The 20,983-nt window shown below is 35.8% G+C and overlaps 1 protein-coding gene across 12 annotated transcripts in view; it reads right to left on the bottom strand.

Moving 5' to 3' along the window:
• The window catches only part of VPS13B (vacuolar protein sorting 13 homolog B), a 798,456-nt gene that overhangs the window by 639,584 nt on the left and 137,889 nt on the right, over positions 1-20,983 (bottom strand). For all 12 annotated transcript variants that reach the window (XM_059994971.1, XM_059994970.1, XM_059994972.1 and 9 more), the window contains one exon: positions 14,694-14,875. In XM_059994971.1, coding sequence (XP_059850954.1) covers positions 14,694-14,875 — 182 coding nt within the window. The remainder of the gene's footprint in view (positions 1-14,693; positions 14,876-20,983) is intronic.

Here is a 20,983-nt window from a genome sequence, read left to right as displayed (position 1 = left end):
TCTAACATTGTTTTTGCTACTAATGGTTAAGATGCATGTCCAGTGAAAACTTTTCTCTAGCATGTGGTTAAAGCTGAAAGACAACAAGAGGTAACCTGCCTTTTGCATTCACCTTTTCCAGATGCAATGTAACTAGCACCTTCTTTTTTGTTGTTTAATTTGTATTGGAGTACAGTTGATTTAAAATGTAGTGTTTCAATGGAATGTTACTCAGCCATAAAAAGAAATGAAACTGAGTTATTTGCAGTGAGGTGGATGGACCTAGAGACTGTCATACAGAGTATAGTAAGTCAGAAAGAGAAAAACAAATACTGTATGCTATCACATACATATGGAATCTAAAAAAAAAAAAAAATGGTTCTGAAGAACCTAGGGGCCTGATGGGAATAAAGACACCGATGTAGAAAATGGACTTGAGGATGCAGGGAGGGGGAAGGGTAAGCTGGGACGAAGTGAGAGAGTGGCATGGACATATATACACTACCAAATGTAAAATAGATAGCTTGTGGGAAGCAGCTGCATGGCACAGGGAGATCAGCTCAGTGCTTTGTGACCACCTAGATGGGTGGGATAGGGAGGGTGGGAGGGAGACGCAAGAGGGAGGGGATATGGGGATACATGTATGCATATAGCTGATCCACTTTGTTATACAGCAGAAACTAACACAACATTGTAAAGCAATTTATTCCAATAAAGATGTTATAAAAAATAAAATTAAAAACAATAGATATTAACACCACTTTTATAGATAAGTTAACTGAAACTCAATGAAACAAACTGTACTTCCTTTAGACATATAATCAGATTTCCACACTACAATTCAGTAATTTTAATAGTTGAAAAGTAAAATTATTCTTTTACCTGAGAAAGACATTCACCACACCAGTATCTACGTAACATACTGATTAATAAAGTTCAGTGCACAAAATTAAATCTCTAAGAAGCATTAGCACAGAACTTTTTTACTATTTATTTTAGTATCTTTTAATTTTATTCTCTTTTTAGAAGAGCTGAGGAAGAAAAAGTCATCAGTGTAGCTTTATAGAACATGTAGTATAATTCAATATTCACATAGATATTCTCTTAAAGCCTCTTAGATAAACTCACCCACAAAACAGAAATTAGAATACTTGACTGTAGAAAAATTATTTCATTTCTGTGACATATTATAATACAGTCTATCAAGGAAAACATTTTTTGTTCCTTAAAGGCATTTGTAGTTTTGATGCTTGCAACGAAATTTGGTAACTCAGTTGTGAAGCACAATTATTACTCCAACATTTTAGAAGACTGGTGCACGAGCTTGTTGCATATTCTACGACCCAATGAAATCCAACAACCTAGTGTTACTTGATTTTACATACGCTGACCTATTTAACAGTTTTGGTTATTAAAAGAAAAAAATAAAATTAAATAGTTATTTTTTTTTAAAAAACTAATCAGGTTAGTAAGACAGTGAAATAATCCTGTACCTATAAACCAAGAATAAAAGACTATTCTTGTGCTTAGTTTTCTTTATATAAAAATGCTACATAAATAGGACACATATACAACTTCACTATCAAACTACTTACTTCCTTTGAGTGATAAAATTATATTATTTCACAACTTGATATCGGTCACTCTTCACTGAGAATCGATTGTTATTATAATCAGGAAATCAATAACCATTTTATTTTGGCTCTCAAGATTGCATAATGAATATTTTTCACATTTTAAATTTTCCAGGAGTGTCCTATGCTTTACGTGTACATGTGTTTTGTCAGTGACCCTGTGCATTCCCCTGACACATCATCTAAAATATTATAAAAATCAATAATGCATTTTCTAGCTAAGGAATTTTAAAATTTCAAATGCATGTCATTAATTATTTATTATCAAATTCTTTTAGTTCTCTCTCTTTGGGAAAATACTAGATTTTTTTCCTATTGTTATTCAGGGCATCTCCCATGTCCTCTCAGTTTCCAAGACTCAAACATTCAAGAAGCAATTGCATAGAATTTTAATTCCTAGTCTCACCAAGAAAAAAATTAAAGCATAATTGTATTTACTAACAACGTACACCTTTCACGTTTATGGATATAACAAACATAATCCTTTTTCTTACTATTGGGTTGGCCAATAAGTTTGTTCAGGTTTTTTGTAACATCTTACGGAAAAACCTGAAGGAACTTCTTGGCCAACCCAATATACGGCATTCATTCTACTTCATTCCCTTTTATTCTTTTCAAACTCTTAGTGGTTACCAAAGACATTGATTTCAAAGGCAACTAATAAGTTACAATCTGCACTTAATGAAATGGTAAGATAGGAACTCAATTATAAATGTATTTTTCCTAAAAGTCCTCAAAGTAAGTAACAGTTCAGTTCAGAGAGCACAGTGTTGTTCTGGTGACTGAAGGGGTAGGACACACAGAAGTTTCTTATTTGCAAGCAGAACATGTTGCAGAAGAGGCACAGAGAAACCAAAGATGAAAGGAGAAAGGAAGAAATGAATCTAGAAGGGTAGCACCACTGAAATTGCCAGCCTCAGGAATCAAGCTGAGTAACAAGAGCAGTGAGGATTCTGTGATATTAAAAAGGCTGAAAGAATTAAAAGGGCTAAAAGTAATGATGAAGATCAAGAAGCAGGATCAGGAACAAAGAAGAAACAATGCATTTCTATTGATAAATGATAACAAGGTCCAATGTAAAGATGTACTTGAGGCTACAGGTGAAAAAGTTAGAAGATCACCATCAGGAAAGTAAAAGGCCAACCCACAGAACTGCAGAAAACATTCACAAACCATGTATCTGATAAGGAACTTGTATCTAGAATATATAAAGAATTCTCAAAACAAAAAGATAAAAGAAACAATTCAAAAATGAACAAAGGACTTGAACAGACATTTTTCCACAAAGATATACAAAGAGCCAACACCATTAGACATGAGGGAAATGCAAATCAAAATCACAATGAGACACTACTTCACAGCCCCTAGGACAAACCAGAACCAAAAGGACAGGTAATAACATTATGGTGAAAATGTGGGAAAAACTGGAATCCTCATATACTACAGGTGGGAATATACAATGGTACAGCTGCCTTGGAAAACACCCTGGCAATTCCTCAAAAGGTTAGAGTTACCATATGACCTAGCATTTCTACTCCTAGAAATACATCCAAGAGAAATAAAAGCATATGTCCACACAAAAACTTGTACATGGATGTTCATCGCATCATCATGCATAAATATCAAAAGTAGAAACCACCCAAATGTCCATCAACTGACAAATGGATGAACAAAATGGTACATACATACAGTGGAATACTGCTTGACAATAAAAAGAAACTCATATATGCTATAACATGGATGAACTTCAAAAAAGTACCCTAAGTGAAAGAAATCAGTCACAAAGGACTGTATTTTACATGATCTATTTACATGTAACGTCCAGAATAGGCAAATCCATGTAGACAAAAAGCAGATTAGTGTTTGCTTATGGCTTGGGGAGATGGAAGGCTTGGGGAGTGATGGCTAAAGAATGTGGGACTTCTTTTGGGGGCAGTGAAAATGTTGTAAAATTGATTGTGGTGATGAATACAGAACTCTGAATATACAACAAGCCAAATACTGCATACCAAAAAAAAGTGAATCATATGGTAGATGAATTATATCTCAATAAAGATGTTTTGAAAAAAAGACTGAACAGAAGGAATGGGAAGGAGAAGAGAAACCAAGTTAAACCATTTCTGGCATATGGTAGAGAGGTAAACCTGGGCAAAAGCATGAATGTGGAAGAGAATGTAATTTTTAAGGAACACACAGACTATACCACAGTGTTTAATCCAAATGAAAAAACTGTGTTGACTTGTGTTAAAGAAACAGCTATTAAAGAAAAAAGGATAATATAGGAGAATTCTATCAAGACAGGATTATGCTCAATAGAGACAGAAGGAAAAGCCACTAGAATCATGGACAGGAGAAAACTGGATGCTATGTGTTAGTAACTATCAATAACAAGATAGCAAGAAGTAGGAAGGTAGGCTGGGGCAAAAGATTATGATGGAAGGTGAGGCAGAAACATTGAAGACAAGTGCTTAGCTTAGAGTCAGCTGTAAAACAGAAGAATGTTTCTTCTTCCAAACATTATCAGAATATAAGTCTGAGAAGTCTAAAAACATACACAGCCTGCATAATCACTCCATTAGTATAGTAAATGAGAACTAGTTGCAATGTAAAGCAAAGGATCACTGGTTAAACCAAACACATTAAACAAAGCTTAACACTGCTGAGGGTTGTCTACTGACCGCCCACAGATGTAAGATAATAAAATGCTAACAACCTTATACCTTAAATATATATTTCCTGGATCTTAAGACAGAAAATTTAGAGGACAATATAAGCAAGCACTGTACTAAGACTAAAACAAACAGAATAAGATTGGGGGGGGGGACAAAAAAAGACATAAGAAAACTAGACACTTGGAAATCTACCTTTTTAAAAATATTTTAGCTGATTCTTGTAATTCATCTATGATAAATTTTATAGCTGCTTCATTTGATAAAAATAAGATTCCTTGTCAAAGAGATGAATCTTCCTAACATTGTTCCACTTTCCTCAACTCCCTTAATCTCCAAAAAATTTGTTCTACTAATTTTAGATTTCTCAATGTCAGAATATCAGGTTATTAATCACTTAATCTGTGATTACTTGTCTTTTCCATTTTTTAAGACCTATGCCAGCATTCTATTAGGACAGAATATTTTCAGAGTAAGAAAGTTTTTAAAAAATGTTTTTGCATAACACAGTCCATTTGATAAATTGAACGAAGGAAATATGGAATTAGTTTGTCAGAATAAAAATTATAAACTAAGCACCATCAAAATTTAATATGAATTTTTAGGCTATCTAAGCCAGTTGACAAAAAAAAATTTTAAATAAAGGAAGATTAATACTGTGAGACAGTAAACCAAAAAAAGAAAGACAAAGAAACAAAAACTCTGGAGAGAATATCACAGAAAACAGAAACCTGACAAACAAAAACATGAATTAGATAATTTCCAACAGTGAAAAATGCTATTGCCAATGAAGGCTTCACTATAGGCATTATGGGTGAGGATCTGAAAGAAAAGCTTTTGTACAGTAACTCCACATAAAATAACAGCCATAACAATGGCAATAACATAATGCTTTAGCCTATTAGGGCTGCTATACCTAAATGCCACAGACTGAGTAGCATATAAACAAGAGAAGTTTATTTCTCTCAATTCTGGAGGCTGAAAGTCCAAAATCAGGGTGCCAGCATGGTCAGGTTCTGGTGAGAACCTCCTCCTGCTGCAGACTACTAAATTCTCATTGTGTCCTCAGATGGCAGAAGGATCAACGGAGTTCTTCTGTGGCCTCTTTTAATAAGGACATTAATCTCATGTGTGAGGACTCCACCCTCGTGATCTAATCAACTCCCAAAGGCCCCCCCAGTTCCTAACACTATCACATTGGGCATTAGAATTTCAACATATGAATTTTGGCGGGACACATTCAGACCACAACACATAATTTAGTCCAATTAAATATTCATCAATTTAAAGCATTTTTTTAAATGAGATAAAATTCATATAACATAAAATTCACCCTTTTAAAGTGTACAATTAAGTACAATTTAGCATATTCACAAGTATGAAAACGTCACTACTAATTCGAGAACATTTTCATCAATCTGAAAGAAACTCATGCAGTCATTCCCCATTCCTCCTTTTCCCCAGACTCTGGCAAACACTAATCTACTTTCTGTATCTGTGTATTTGTATATGCTAAGTATTTCATAAAACTAGAATCAAAATATGAGACTTTTTGCATCTGGCTTCTTCTACTTAGCATAATGTTTTCAAGGTTCATCCACAGCATGTTATCAGTACCTCATTCCTTTTTATGTCTGAATAATATTCCATCGTAAAGATATAACACATTTTGTCTATCCATTCATCGGTTAAAAGATATTTGGGTTGTATCCACCTTTTGGCTATTGAAAATAATGCTATGTGAAATCCTTTATATGTGGACTCTAAAAAGTCAAATTCATAGAAGCAGAGGCCAGAATACTGTTTACCAGGGCCAGGAAGTGGGAGAAATGAGATATGTTGGTCAAAGGGTACAAAATTGCAGTTATGTACGATAAGTTCTAGAAATCTAATGTACAGCATGATGATTTTACTTACTACTGTACCATATACTGGAAATTTGTTAAGAGTAAATTTCAGGTACTCTCACCACAGGAAAACAATGTAACTGTGTGAGGAGATATATATGTTAGTTAGCTTGACCGTGGTAATAATTTCACCATGTATATGAAAACATTCTTAAATTGTTGCATACCTTAAATATATAAAATTATTATTAAAAAAATATACTTTTGGGACTTCCTTGGTGGTCCAGTACTTCCAAAGCAGGGGGCGTGGGTTTGATCCCTGGTTGGGGAACTAAGATCCCACAAGCCACGTGGCATGACCGAAAATTAAAATAATTTTTTAAATAAAAATAAATAAATAAATATTTTTGCATGCAAAAAGGAAAAAATAATGTTACGAATTCATGTACAAGATGTTATGTAGATATATGTTTTCAATTCTTGGGTGTATTTATAGGAGTAAAATTGCTGGGTTATATAATAATTCTACATTTAACTTGTTCAAGAACTAACAAATTGCTTTCCAAAGCAGCATCAGTTATTTAAGTTAATAATTCTAACACATATATATGGAATTTAAGAAGAAAAAAAAAATGTCATGAAGAACCTAGGGGTAAGACAGGAATAAAGACACAGACCTACTGGAGAATGGATTTCAGGATACGGGGAGGGGAAAGGGTGAGCTGTGACAGGGCGAGAGAGAGTCATGGACATATACACACTAACAAACATAAGGTAGATAGCTAGTGGGAAGCAGCCGCATGGCACAGGGATATTGGCTCAGTGCTTTGTGACCGTCTGGAGGGGTGGGATAGGGAGGGCGAGAGGGAGGGAGACGCAAGAGGGAAGAGATATGGGAACATATGTATATGTATAACTGATTCACTTTGTTATAAAGCAGAAACTAACACACCATTGTAAAGCAATTATACCCCAATAAAGATGTTAAAAAAATAATAATAATTCAATAGGAATAGCCTCATCCACTAGACGGTAGACAACAGAAGCAAGAAGAACTACAATCCTGCAGCCTGTGGAACAAAAACCACATTCACAGAAAGACAGACAAGATGAACAGGCAGACGGCTATGTACCAGGTGAAGGAACAACATAAAACCCCAGAAAAACAACTAAATGAAGGGGACATAGGCAAACTTCCAGAAAAAGAATTCAGAATAATGATACAGAAAGATGATCCAGGACCTCGGAAAAAGAATGGACGCAAAGATCGAGAAGATGCAAGAAATGTTTAACAAAGACCTAGAAGAATTAAAGAACAAACAAACAGAGATGAACAATACAATAACTGAAATGAAAACTATACCAGAAGGAATAAAAAGCAGAATAACTGGGCTTCCCTGGTTGCGCAGTGGTTGAGAGGCCGCCTGCCGACGCAGGGGACACTCGTTCGTGCCCCGGTCTGGGAGGATCCCACATGTCGCGGAGCGGCTGGGCCCGTGGGCCGTGGCCGCTGAGCCTGTGCATCCAGAGCCTGTGCTCTGCAACAGGAGAGGCCACAGCAGTGAGAGGCCTGCGTACGGCCAAAAAAAAAGCAAAATAACTGAGGCAAAAGAACGGATACGTGACCTGGAAGAGAGAATGGTGGAATTCACTGCTGTGGAACAGAACAAAGAAACAAGAATAAAAAGAAATGAAGACAGCCTAAGAGACCTCTGGGACAAAATTAAACGCAACAACATTTGCATTATAGGGGTCCAGAAGGAGAAAAGAGAAAAAAGGACTGGACAAAATATTTCAAGACATTATAGTCGAAAAATTCCATAACGTGGGAAAGGAAATAGCCATCCAAGTCCAGGAAGAGCAGAGAGTCCCATACAGGATAAACCCAAGCAGAAACATGCCGAGACACATAGTAATCAAACTGGCAAAAATTAAAGACAAAGAAAAATTATTAAAAGCAGCAAGGGAAAACTGACAAATAACATACAAGGGAGCTCCCATAAGGTTAACAACTGATTTCTCAGCAGAAACTCAACAAGCCAGAAGGGAGTGGCATGATATACTTAAAGTGATGAAGGGAAGAACCTACAACCAAGATTACCTGGCAAGGATCTCATTCAGATTAGATGGAGAAATCAAAAGCTTTACAGACAAGCAAAAGCTAAAAGAATTCAGCACCACCAAACCAGCTCTACAACAAATGATTAAGGAACTTCTCTAACTGGGAAACACAGAGAAGAAAAGGACCTATTAAAAAAAAAAAAAAAAACCAAAAAAATTAAGAAAATGGTCATAGGAATATACATATCGATAATTACCTTAAACGTGAATGGATTAAATGCTCCAAACAAAAGACACAGGCTTGCTGAATGGATACAAATATAAGAGTCATATATATGCTCTCTACAAGAGACCCAATTCAGAACTAGGGACATATACACACTGAAAGTGAGGGTATGGAAAAAGATATTCCATGCAAATGGAAATCAAAAGAAAGCTGTAATGGGCTTCCCTGGTTGCACAGTGGTTGAGAGTCCACCTACTGACGCAGGGGACACGGGTTCATGCCCCGGTCCGGGAAGTTCCCACGTGCCGCGGAGCGGCTGGATCCCGTGAGCCATGGCCGCTGATGCTGCACGTCCAGAGCCAGTGCTCCACAACGGGAGAGGTCACAGCAGTGAGAGGCTCGCGTACCCCCCAAAAAAAAAAAAAAAAAAAAAAAAGAAAGCTGGAAGAGCAATACTCATATCAGATAAAATAGACTTTAAAATAAAGAATGTGGGCTTCCCTGGTGGCGCAGTGGTTGGGAGTCCGCCTGCCGATGCAGAGGACGTGGGTTCGTGCCCCGGTCAAGGAGGATCCCACATGCCGCAGAGCGACGGGGCCCGTGGACCATGGCCACTGAGCCTGCGCATCCGGAGCCTGTGCTCCGCAACGGGAGAGGCCACAGCAGTGAGAGTCCCGAGTACCGCAAAAAAATAAATAATAAAATAAAGAATGTTACCAGAGACAAGGAAGGACACTACATAATGATCAAGGGATTGATCCAAGAGGAACATACAGCAATTATAAATATATATGCACCCAACATAGGAGCACTTCAATACATAAGGCAACTGCTAACAGCTATAAACAGGAAAACGACAGTAACTCAATAATAGTGGGGGACTTTAACACCTCAGTTACACCAATAGACAGATCATCCAAAATGAAAATAAATAAGGAAACAGAAGCTTAAAGTGACACAATAGACCACATAAGTTTAACTGATATTTACAGAACATTCCATCTAAAAACAGCAGATTACACTTTCTTCTCAAGTGCACACGGAACATCCTCCAGGACAGATCACATCTTGGCTCACAAAACAAGCCACAGTAAATTTAAGAAAACTGAAATCATATCAAGCATCTTTTCTGACCACAATGCTATGAGATTAGAAATGAATTACAGGGGAAAAAAATGTAAAAAACACAAACACATGCAGGCTAAACAATACGTTACTAAATAACCAAGAGTTCACTAAAGAAATCAAAGAGGAAATCAAAAATTACCTAGAGACAATGACAATGTAAACACGATGACCCAAAACCTATGGGATGCAGCAAAAGCTTTTCTAAGAGGGAAGTTTACAGCTATACAACCCTATCTCAAGAAACAAGAAAAATCTCAAATAAACAATCTAACCTTACCTAAAGGAACTAGAGAAAGAAGAACAAACAAAACCCAAAGTTAGCAGAAGGAAAGAAATCATAAAGATCAGAGCAGAAATAAATGAAATACAAACAAAGAAAACAATAGCAAATATGAATAAAACTAAAACCTGGTTCTTTGAGAAGATTAACAAAATTGATAAACCATTAGCCAGACTCATCAAGAAAAAGAGGGAGAGGACTCAAATCAATAAAATGAGAAATGAAAAAGGAGAAGTTACAACAGACACCACAGAAATACAAAGCATCCTAATAGACTACTACAAGCAACTCTATGCCAATAAAATGGACAACCTGGAAGAAATGGACAAATTATTAGAAAGGTATAGCCTTCCAAGACGGAACCAGGAAGAAATAGAAAATACGAACAGACCAATCACAAGGAATGAAATTGAAACTGTGACTGAAAATCTCCAAACAAGCAAAAGTCCAGGACCAGATGGTTTCCCAGGGGAATTCTATCAAACATTTAGAGAAGAGCTAACAACCATCCTTCTCAAACTCTTCCAAAAAATTGAGGAGGAAGGAAAATTCCCAAACTCATTCTATGAGGCCACCATCACCATGAGACCAAAACCAGACAAAGATACTACTACAAAAAAAGAAAATTACAGACCAATATCACTGATGTAATACAGATGCAAAAATCCTCAACAAAATACTAGCAAACAGAATCCAACAACACATTAAAAGAATCATACACCATGATCAAGTGGGATTTATACCAGGGGTGCAAGGACCCTTCAAAATACACAAATCAATCAATGTGATACACCATATTAACAAACTGAAGAATAAAAACCATATGATCATCTCAAGAGATGCAGAAAAAGCTTTTGACAATATTCAGCACCAAGTTATGATAAAAACTCTCCAGAAAGTGGGCATACAGGGATCCTACCCCAACATAATAAAGGCCATATATGACAAACCCACAGCAAACATCATTCTCAATGGTGAAAAACTGAAAGCATTTGCTCTAAGATCAGGAACAAGACAAGGATGTTCACTCATGCCACTATTATTCAACATAGTTTTGGAATAGCCACAGCAATCAGAGAAGAAAAAGAAATAAAACAAATACAAATTGGAAAAGAAGAAGTAAAACTGTCACTGTTTACAGATGACATGATACTATACATAGAGAATCCTAATAATGCCACCAGAAAACTACGAGAGCTAATCAATGAATTTGGTAAAGTTGCAGGATACAAAATTAATGCACAGAAATCTCTTGCATTTCTATACACTGATGATGAAAAATCTGAAAGAGAAACTAAGGAAACACTCCCATTTACCATGGCAACAATAATAATTTAAATACCTAGGAATAAACCTACCTAGGGAGACAACAGACCTGTATGCAGAAAACTATAAGACACTGATGAAAGAAATTAAAGATGATACCAACAGATGGAGAGATATACCATCTTCTTGGATTGGAAGAATCAATACTGTGAACATGACTATACTACCTAAAGCAATCTACAGACTCAATGCAATCCCTATCAAATTACGAATGGCATTTTTTACGGAACTAGAACAAAAAATCTTAAAATTTGTATGGAGACACAGAAGACCCCGAATAGCCAAAGCACTCTTGAGGGCAAAAAACGCAGCTGGAGGAATCACACTCCCTGACTTCAGACTGTACTATAAAGCTACAGTAATCAAGACAATATGGTACTGGCACAAAAACAGAAACATAGATTAATGGAACAAGATAGAAAGCCTAGATATAAACCCACACATCTATGGTCAACTAATCTATGACAAAGGAGGCAAGGATATACAATGGAGAAAAGACAGTCTCTTCAATAAGTGCTGCTGGGAAAACTGGACCACTACATGTAAAAGAGTGAAATTGGAACACTTCCTTACACAAAAATAAACTCAAAATGGATTAGAGAGCTAAATGTAAGACTGGACACTATAAAACTCTTGGAAGAAAACATAGGAAGAAAACTCGATGACATAAATCACAGCAAGATCTTTTTTGATCCACCTCCTAGTGTAATGGAAATAAAAACAAAAATAAACAAATGGGACCTAATGAGACTTCAAAGCTTTTGCACAGCAAAGGAAACCATAAACAAGACAAAAAGACAACCCTCAGAATGGGACAAAATATTTGCAAACAAATCAATGGACAAAGGATTAATCTCCAAAATATATAAACAGCTCATGCAGCTCAGTATTAAAAAAACAAACAACCCAATCCAAAAATGGGCACAAGATCTAAATAGACATTTCTCCAAAGAAGACATACAGATGGCCAAGAAACACATGCAAAGCTGCTCAACATCACTAATTATTAGAGAAATGCAAATCAAAACTACAATGAGGTAGCACCTCACACCAGTTAGAATGGGCATCATCAGAAAATCTACAAACAACAAATGCTGGAGAGGGTGTGGAGAAACGGGAACCCTCTTGCACTGTTGGTGGGAATGTAAATTGATACAGCCACTATGGAGAACAGTATGGAGGTTCCTTAAAAAACTCAAAATAGAATTACCATATAAGCCAGCAATGCCATACTGGGCATATACCCAGAGAAAACCATGATTCAAAAAGACACATGCACCCCAATGTTCATTGCAGCACTATTTACAATAGCCAGGTCATGCAAGCAACCTAAATGCCCATTGACAGACGAATGGATAAAGAAGATGTGGTACATGTATAGAATGGAATATTACTCAGCCATATAAAGGAACAAAATTGGGTCATTTGTTGAGACGTGGATGAATCTAGAGACTGTCATACAGAGTGAAGTAAGTCAGAAAGAGAAAAAGAAATATCATATATTAACGCATATATGTGGAAACTAGAAAAATGGTACAGATGAACCGGTTTGCAGGGCAGAAGTTGAGACACAGATGTAGACAACACACGTATGGACACCAAGGGTGGAAAGCTGTGGGGGGGTGGGGGTGAGGGGGTAATGCATTGGGCAATTGGGGTTGACATGTATACACTGATGTGTATAAAATGGATGACTAATAAGAACCTGCTGTATAAAAAAATTAAATTAAAAAATTTAAAAAATAATAATTCAATAGGAGTATACAAATTCCAAGTGTAAAGAGGATATTAAGTAAGAAATAATAGCAATTTTTTAAAAAGTAGTGTAGCTATATCAGTATAAAAGGAAACAAAACAGTAACATGATAGAAACAAAGACAAAAAGAAACTATAGTCACAAGTATAAATGGATTGAATTTACTAGCTAAAAGGCAAATTAGAAAACTTGATCTATAATATCTAGTTATATGTTATTTCCAGGACATATACCTAAAGATAAAAACACATAGATTTTAAGTAAAGAATGCAAAAGGAACTATATCAAATACCAACCAAACAAAAACTAACTGTAACTATGTTAATATAAGAAAAAATAGATGTGTCAAAAGACTCTCTAAGGAATAGACTCACTACATTTAATAAAAGAATCAACTAAAAAAGAGAACATAAATATGTGTGACCTTAGGGGTATATGTTTATACACACATAAGATCTGCATACTATTTCAGGGTATTCACAGAATTCGAAGCCCTTTCATAAGCCCCAAGTTAAGAACTTCTAAACAAATGAAACATTTGTCCCATCATTTCTTTACAGAAAAACCTGTTCCAAAACAGCTGTACAATTTTATATTAGGCAATGGCTATATCAAATGAAAAGGCTCTAATTAAAATGCATTTTTTAAGAATTTATAAGATATTCCCCATAGTAAGGTCTAAACTTAAAACCTTAGAAAGCATCATATAACAACAAAACCAGTTTTATTTTAATAAACAAATGAGGTATAAGATAAAAATAATGTTATCATTTTAAGCATGATTGCACTTAATAAAAATATATCCTTTTTGTGTCACTGCAAAAGTAACATTATTTTGAGCTGAAACAACTAAAAGAAGCAAGCCTTCTGCAATTTTTCTTGTTTATCTACAAAGTGAGTGATAAGATGAAGATAATAAACTGGCATCAAAGCAGATTTTTAACTTTCCATAGTTAATTCATTCATTCAGGGTATAAGACTAATATTTTCCACATTAAAAAAATTAACTTGGGACTTCCCAGGTAGCGCAGTGGTTAAGAATACGCCTGCCAATGCAGGGGACATGGGTTCGAGCCCTGGTCCAGGAAGATCCCACATGCCGTGGAGCAACTAAGCCCGCGCGCCACAACTACTGAGCCTGTGCTCTAGAGCCCGTGAGCCACAACTACTGAGCCCGCGTGCCACAACTACTGAAGCCCGCGAGCCTAGAGCCCATGTTCTGCAGCAAGAGAAGCCACCGCAATGAGAAGCCCACACACCGCAACGAAGAATAGCCCCCACTCGCTGCAACTAGAGAAAGCCCACAGCAACGAAGACCCAACGCAGCCAAAAATAAATAAATAAAATGAATAAATTTATAAAAAAAAAAAAAAAAAAAAAATTAACTTGCTTATGAATTGCTAAAGTACTATAATTAAGAATTTTATTCCACTCTACCAGCATAATCAAACATATTGTATTTATACTTGACTTGGTTATCATTTCAAACATACAGACTGATCCCCTCAAAAGTTATCCAAGTAAGGCCAAAGGATGAATTGTACAAGGAGCTGGTGAAAAATAATCTCTTGCAACTACAAAATATATCCACAAGTTGGTGGCAGAGAACAAAACTGAATGGCTTAACTCATATCTTGGATTTTACACAGGCGCTATAAAAATCTGCTTTCATAGAAATACACTACAATTTAAGTTGATCATACTATACACATGAATTTGAATGATAAAATATTAGTCACCTCTAATAAGAGTTTTCCATACACTTGTCAAGAAGAGTGTGTTCTTACCTATAGTTTGGAAAACTTCATTCATCAAAGCTTCATTCACTGCTGAAGAGCTGACATTTCCAATATGAGACCAACTTTGATAAATTGCTTGCAGCAGAAGTGTCTGTGCTCTTGTAGCTTGAACTGTGAGATTTGGAAGTTCAAATATACCTTCAGTTATAGCAATCTGAGATCTTTTGGTCCTGCATAAGAAAATACAAAGCATAACAAACAATATATTAAATAACATTTATAAACAACACCATATAAAGTAAATTAGGATGCAAGGGAAGAAAAGGTATACACAGAAATTATTTTAATTAGAATTAAATCAAAGAGATACACAATTCTACTAACTTTAAATGTTTCACTATTTCAGAACCTCTAACAATAATAAAAAATAAAAATACAAACTAAAATAATGTCCACACACATTCATACACATATATTCAGCTCAAGCATTACACTTTTTAAATCAAGTCAATCATCAAAAATAACAGTGAAAATAGTACTAATTAACACTTAAAATAGGATTTACTAACAGATCTGCCTTATTCCCTTTTTTAAATTTTTTTATACACTTTTGAAAGGTTAAATTCCAGTTACAATTATTACAAAATATTGGCTATATTCCCCATGCTGCACAATACATCCTTGAACCTATTTTACATCCAACAGTTTGTACCTCCCCCTCTCCCCACTGGTGACCACTACTTTGTTCTCTATATCTGTGAGTCCGCTTCTTTTCTGTTATATTCACTAGTTTGTTGTATTTTTTAGATTCCACATATAAATGATATCATACAGTATTTGTCTTTGTCTGACTTACTTCACTTAGCATAATGTCCTCCAAGTTGATCCATGTTGCTGCAAATGGCAAAATTTCATTCTTTTTTTACAGCTGAGTAGTATTCCAGTGTGTGTGTGTGTGTGTGTGTGTGTGTGTGTGTGTGTGTGTGTGTGTGTGTGTGTGTACGCACATTTTCTTTATCCATTCCTCCGTAGATGGACACTTACATTGTTTCCATATCTTGGTGACTGTAAATAATGCTGCTTATGAACACTGGGGTGCACATATCTTTTCATATTAGTGTTTTTATTTTTTTGGACATATACCCAGGAGTGGAACTGCTGGGTCATATGGTAGTTTTAGCCTTTTGAGAAATCTCCACACTGTTTTCCACAGTGGCTGCACCAATTTACATTTACAAAAACAAGTCTCAATAAAATTAAAAGGACTGAAATCAGAGTATATGTGCTGATCACAATGGAATTAAACTGTAAACTAATAAAAGAAAGGTATCTGCAAAATCCTCAAATATTTAGAAATTAAAAACATAAAATACAATTAAGAACATCGTAGATAAAATTCAGAAAGTCACATAAGATAAAACTTTTGAAAAAGTATAAAATGATTTTAGAAAAGGACACTGATATGGATGACAGAAAATAATCAGTGTTCCTGGAGAAAAGAGCAGATAAAGAAAAAAATTCTATGGGCATTCATTCCAATAAATGTAACATGAAGGAACCAGTCCTTCTCCAGAACTTCCCTTGTTTTATACTATCCTCCCACCTGTCCACTACAGACTAGTAAAAACAATCAGCGTATGTGCACTATTTAACCGTAAGAAGAATATAAAGGAATTTCAAGCAATAGTCCTATACAGTTGAGATACTGACAGAGTCTCATGTCAATTGGTTACCTTTGTATTTTCCAGGTATACTTTTAATTTCAGTCATCTTTCAAGTCAAAGGGCTCCTTTTCTAGCCATTGCTACTGCAGCTGAGAACCACCTTGCTAATAAACCTAATGTCCTTCAAAGTTAAGACTGGATTTTTACTTTGCAGTTCCTAGGTCTACAAAAAAATGAGCTATAATGTTGCTGGGACTTTGACTGTTTAGGTCTCAGATTAGGCCTAGCTGGTCTTCAAGCTTCATTTTAAAGCTGTTCTCTAGAAAATCTATAAAATCAGCATATATTTATTAATTGCCTATTCTGTAGCAGTCATGCACTAGCTACCTAGGAAGTATCTTAGCTGTTTTAAAACATCAATGAACAAAACAGAAAATTAAAATCCCAGTGTCCTCATAGTTTATATTCTAATGGGGACAGGAAACAAATTAAAAAGTTGATCAATATAAGTAAACAAATGATATAAGGAAGTTAGAAGAGAAATGCTCTTGGAAACAGAAAAAGAGAATGGAAAAACAGAGCATGGAATAGGAACTACTGAAGAAGGAGCAATTTCATATATGGTGGGTAGATCATATTAAAAGGATAGGTTTAATTCCAAGCAAGACATGAGCAGACTTGAAGGAGGTAAGTGACAGTTGTGTGGATATCTCTGGAGAGTGATTCAGGCAGATGAACAGTCTGTGAAAAGGTCCTGAGGTAGGACTGAACCTGGCAAGTCCAAGCAATGGCAAGGAAGGCAGTGTGGTTGCAGCAGTTTGATAATAACCTAATTCACTAATTAAGTTGGTTTTCCAAGGTTTTTATCCATAAGAATTACCTGAATAGGCTTTACACAGCCATTCATCTGAGACTGCATCGAAGTCTGACTCCATAGGGTTCACTTTCCTTGAATTTACTTTTATTTTTAAATCTCTTTAACCTCATTTTCAAAGTTTTTCATTTAAGGTACTAGAAGTAGGACATGAAATTTTTAAAATATCAATTCCAATTCTGGCGAAATCACTTATTTGTTTCATGTTTTTAGGAAAAAGATATATATAACTTCTCTGAGCTTCACTTCCCTCTTTAAAAGGCAAGTATAATTATCCCTGCCCAATCTACCACAGATGACTATAGTGAAAATCAATTACGCCTAATATTTAAAGCTTAACAGATACAAGGTTCTTTGCTAGGAACTGAAGATACAGGCACTATCTTTACACTCAAAGAATTCAGAATCTAGTTGTGAGACAAGTAAACCAGTAATTATAATTTAACATAATGAGTGCTATAACAATGTTATGTACAGATTCCTGTGAGATACACTGAAATGGTTGAGGAAAAAATGCAGGTGTTATATTTAGAAATGACCCATAAACATGAAAAGACTCTTAAGCCTCACCAGTAAAAAGGGAAATTCAAACTAAAACAATGTATGACTCTTTTAACCTCTCAGATTAGCAAGACCTCTCAGACTCTAACTCATCTTCTAGGAATCTATCTGAAAAGAATTTTCACACGAGCCTGCAAGAATACTTACACAAAGACAGTGTTTGCAGCATTATTTAAAATAGCCTAAACCTGAGAAAATCTCATCATTGAATAAATTCTGACACATTGACTTGATGCAAAACTATTCAGATATTAAAAAGAATGAAGTTAGATGAACCTACTGATATGAAAGGATATGCTGAAATATGGTAAAAATGTATGTAGTTGCATTGTAACACGGTTCCATGTAATGGCAGGAAGTGGTGGGTTACCCACACATAAAAGTATGTCTGCATGTGTTTGTATGTTGAGATAAAAAATTCTGGATAGAATTATTGATAATATTCATTGCTGGAAGATGATAACAGAGGATGACTTTATGTGATCTTTTCCCTTTTTTCCCTATATAAATGTCTCTATTGTTTTGCTTGGTCCTTTGAGATATATATATCATTATTTTTTCAAAAGAATTTAAGAGGGGGCTTCCCTGGTGGCGCAGTGGTTGAGAATCTGCCTGCTAATGCAGGGAACACAGGTTCAAGCCCTGGTCTGGGAGGATCCCACATGCCGCGGAGCAACTAGGCCCATGAGCCCCAACTACTGAGCCTGCGCGTCTGGAGCCTGTGCTCCGCAACAAGAGAGGCCGCGATAGTGAGAGGCCCGCGCACCGCGATGAAGAGTGGCCCCTGCTTGCCACAACTAGAGAAAGCCCTCACACAGAAACGAAGACCCAACACAGCAAAAATAAATTAATTAATTAAAAGCTTGAAAAAATTCAAAAAAAAAGAATTTAAGAAACTGCAATACTTCAAGAATGGACTATAGAAATCACAAACTATGTCAAAATGAATTAATTTCATAAAACATTTTTAAAATGTTTTAAAAATGAGCATTATCAATGTAACAAACTACCTCCACTCCCTGCTCCGACACTGAATTATCAAATGATTTCTTACCTTCTCATAGACATAAACTTCACTTTTAAGTCAGACAAAGAAAGACAAATATCATGATATCATTTACATATGGAATCAAAAATATGATACAAATGAACTTATCTACAAGACAGAAATAGACTCACAGAGATAGAAAACAAACTTATGGTTCCCAAAGGGGAAAGGGGGGGATAAATTAGGAATTTAGGATTAACAGATACGCACTACTATATATAAAATAAACAACAAGGACCTATTGTATAGCACAGGGAACTATACTCAACATCTTGTAATAACCTATAATGGAAAAGAATTTGAAAAAGAATATATATATATATATATATACACACACACACATATTATACAACTGAATCACTATGCTGAACCACTGTAAATCAACTATACTTCAATTTAAAACATTTTTAAATTAAAACAAAAAGAAAGAAACTTCACTTAAAACCTCCAAAAGAGAAATTGTATCAACGAAGATGGTAGAGTAAGGTATACCAAAAGTCTGTCCCTCCATAAAAGCAACACAAAAGCTGGCAAAAACTGTCAAAAATCAACTTTTTCAGAACTCTAGAAACTAACCAAAAGCCTGCAACAAACATGGGAACACGTAATAAAAATAAAGTAAAATTCTAAAAAAAATTTTAAACAGCTCAATCTCAGTAGGAACAGTGAACTTTGTGGTATTTTTATTTACCCATGTTACATCCCCTGGCCCCCAGGCTCAGCAGTGGTACCAAATAGCCCTTATCCCCAGTATGACCTGTACTTCTTGATAAACTGTTACTTGACATCTCTGTATTCCTAAAAGATATAAATATTTGTAGGATCTCAATGTCAAGTCAGTGGAAGAGCTCTGGTGCTTCTTGGTCTCATATGCATGGTTGAAAAATTAACAGCCATGACTGCCAGATTTATTAACAAATAATAAATTTATGAACTTAAAAAAAGAAATTGTGGTTGTTCGTTCTGACCTGTCTGGTGGCTACCTGGAGGACCAACTCAAAGAACCTGCTTTCTCTCTCCTAATTCAGAACTCTCCCAATACTAAAACAACTACCCAGGAGCATTTGTAGAAAACATTTACAGGCAAATGTACTGCAATAGTCCTTGCTGCCTGGAATAATAGATAGACAAGGGGGAAAAAAAGAGACTAACCAAAATCTTAGAAAGGCTGGGAAATTATGCTTTCAGGAATAAAAACACTGAAAAGCTCAGACACCTTCCTGGGAATACGGAAGGCCACACACATGTGCACTTGCAGAGAAAAGACAAGAGAAAGGCCTTAAGCTCTCACTTCTGGCTGACTTTCAGGGTATGCACAACAAGAAAAGGTGGCAGAGTTGAAAACTGCCTGGTTGAGCTCTGAAGACATTCCTTAGAAGAAACCATGGAGGCCACATGGCAGTGGGATGAAATATTCAAAGTTCTGAAAGAAAGAACTGTCAATTAATAATTGTAATTCCAGGGCTTCCCCGGTGGCACAGTGGTTAAGAATCCACCTGCCAATGCAGGAGACACAGGTTCGAGCCCTGGTCCAGGAAGATCCCACATTCCGTGCAGCAACTAAGCCCATGCGTCACAACTACTGAGCCTGCGCTCTAGAGCCCATGAACCACAACTACTGAAGCCCATATGCCACAACTACTGAAGCCAGTGCACCTAGAGCCCGTGCTCTGCAGCAAGAAAAGCCACCACAACGAGAAGCCGGTGCACCGCAACGAAGTGTAGCCCCAGCTCGCCACAGCTAGAGAAAGGCCACGCACAGCAACGAAGACCCAATGCAGCCAAACATAAATAAATAAATAAATAAATAAATAAATAAATGAATAATAAATTTATTTTAAAAATAATAATTATTATAATTCCGACTTAACTATTCTTCAAAAATAAAGTAGAAATCTCCCAAGAAAGGAAAGTCCAGGATCAAAAGGCTTCACTTGTGAATTCTACCAACATTTAAAGAATGTGAATTCTACCAACATTTAAAGAAGAAAAAAATACCAATACTCTTCAACTTTTTTGCAAAAAAGAACAGAAGGGAATCCTTCCCAATTTCTTCTATAACATCAGTATTACCCAGGTACCAAAGCCAGACAAAAACAACACAAGAAAACTACACATCGATATCCCTTGTGAACATAAATGCAAAATCCTCAGTAAAATACCAGTAAATGAAATTTGGAAGAAGATTAAA

The sequence above is a fragment of the Delphinus delphis genome, chromosome 17, assembly GCF_949987515.2.
Source record: "Delphinus delphis chromosome 17, mDelDel1.2, whole genome shotgun sequence".
Classification (NCBI taxonomy): Eukaryota; Metazoa; Chordata; class Mammalia; order Artiodactyla; family Delphinidae; genus Delphinus; species Delphinus delphis.
This window is presented reverse-complemented; position numbering and strand designations above follow the sequence as displayed.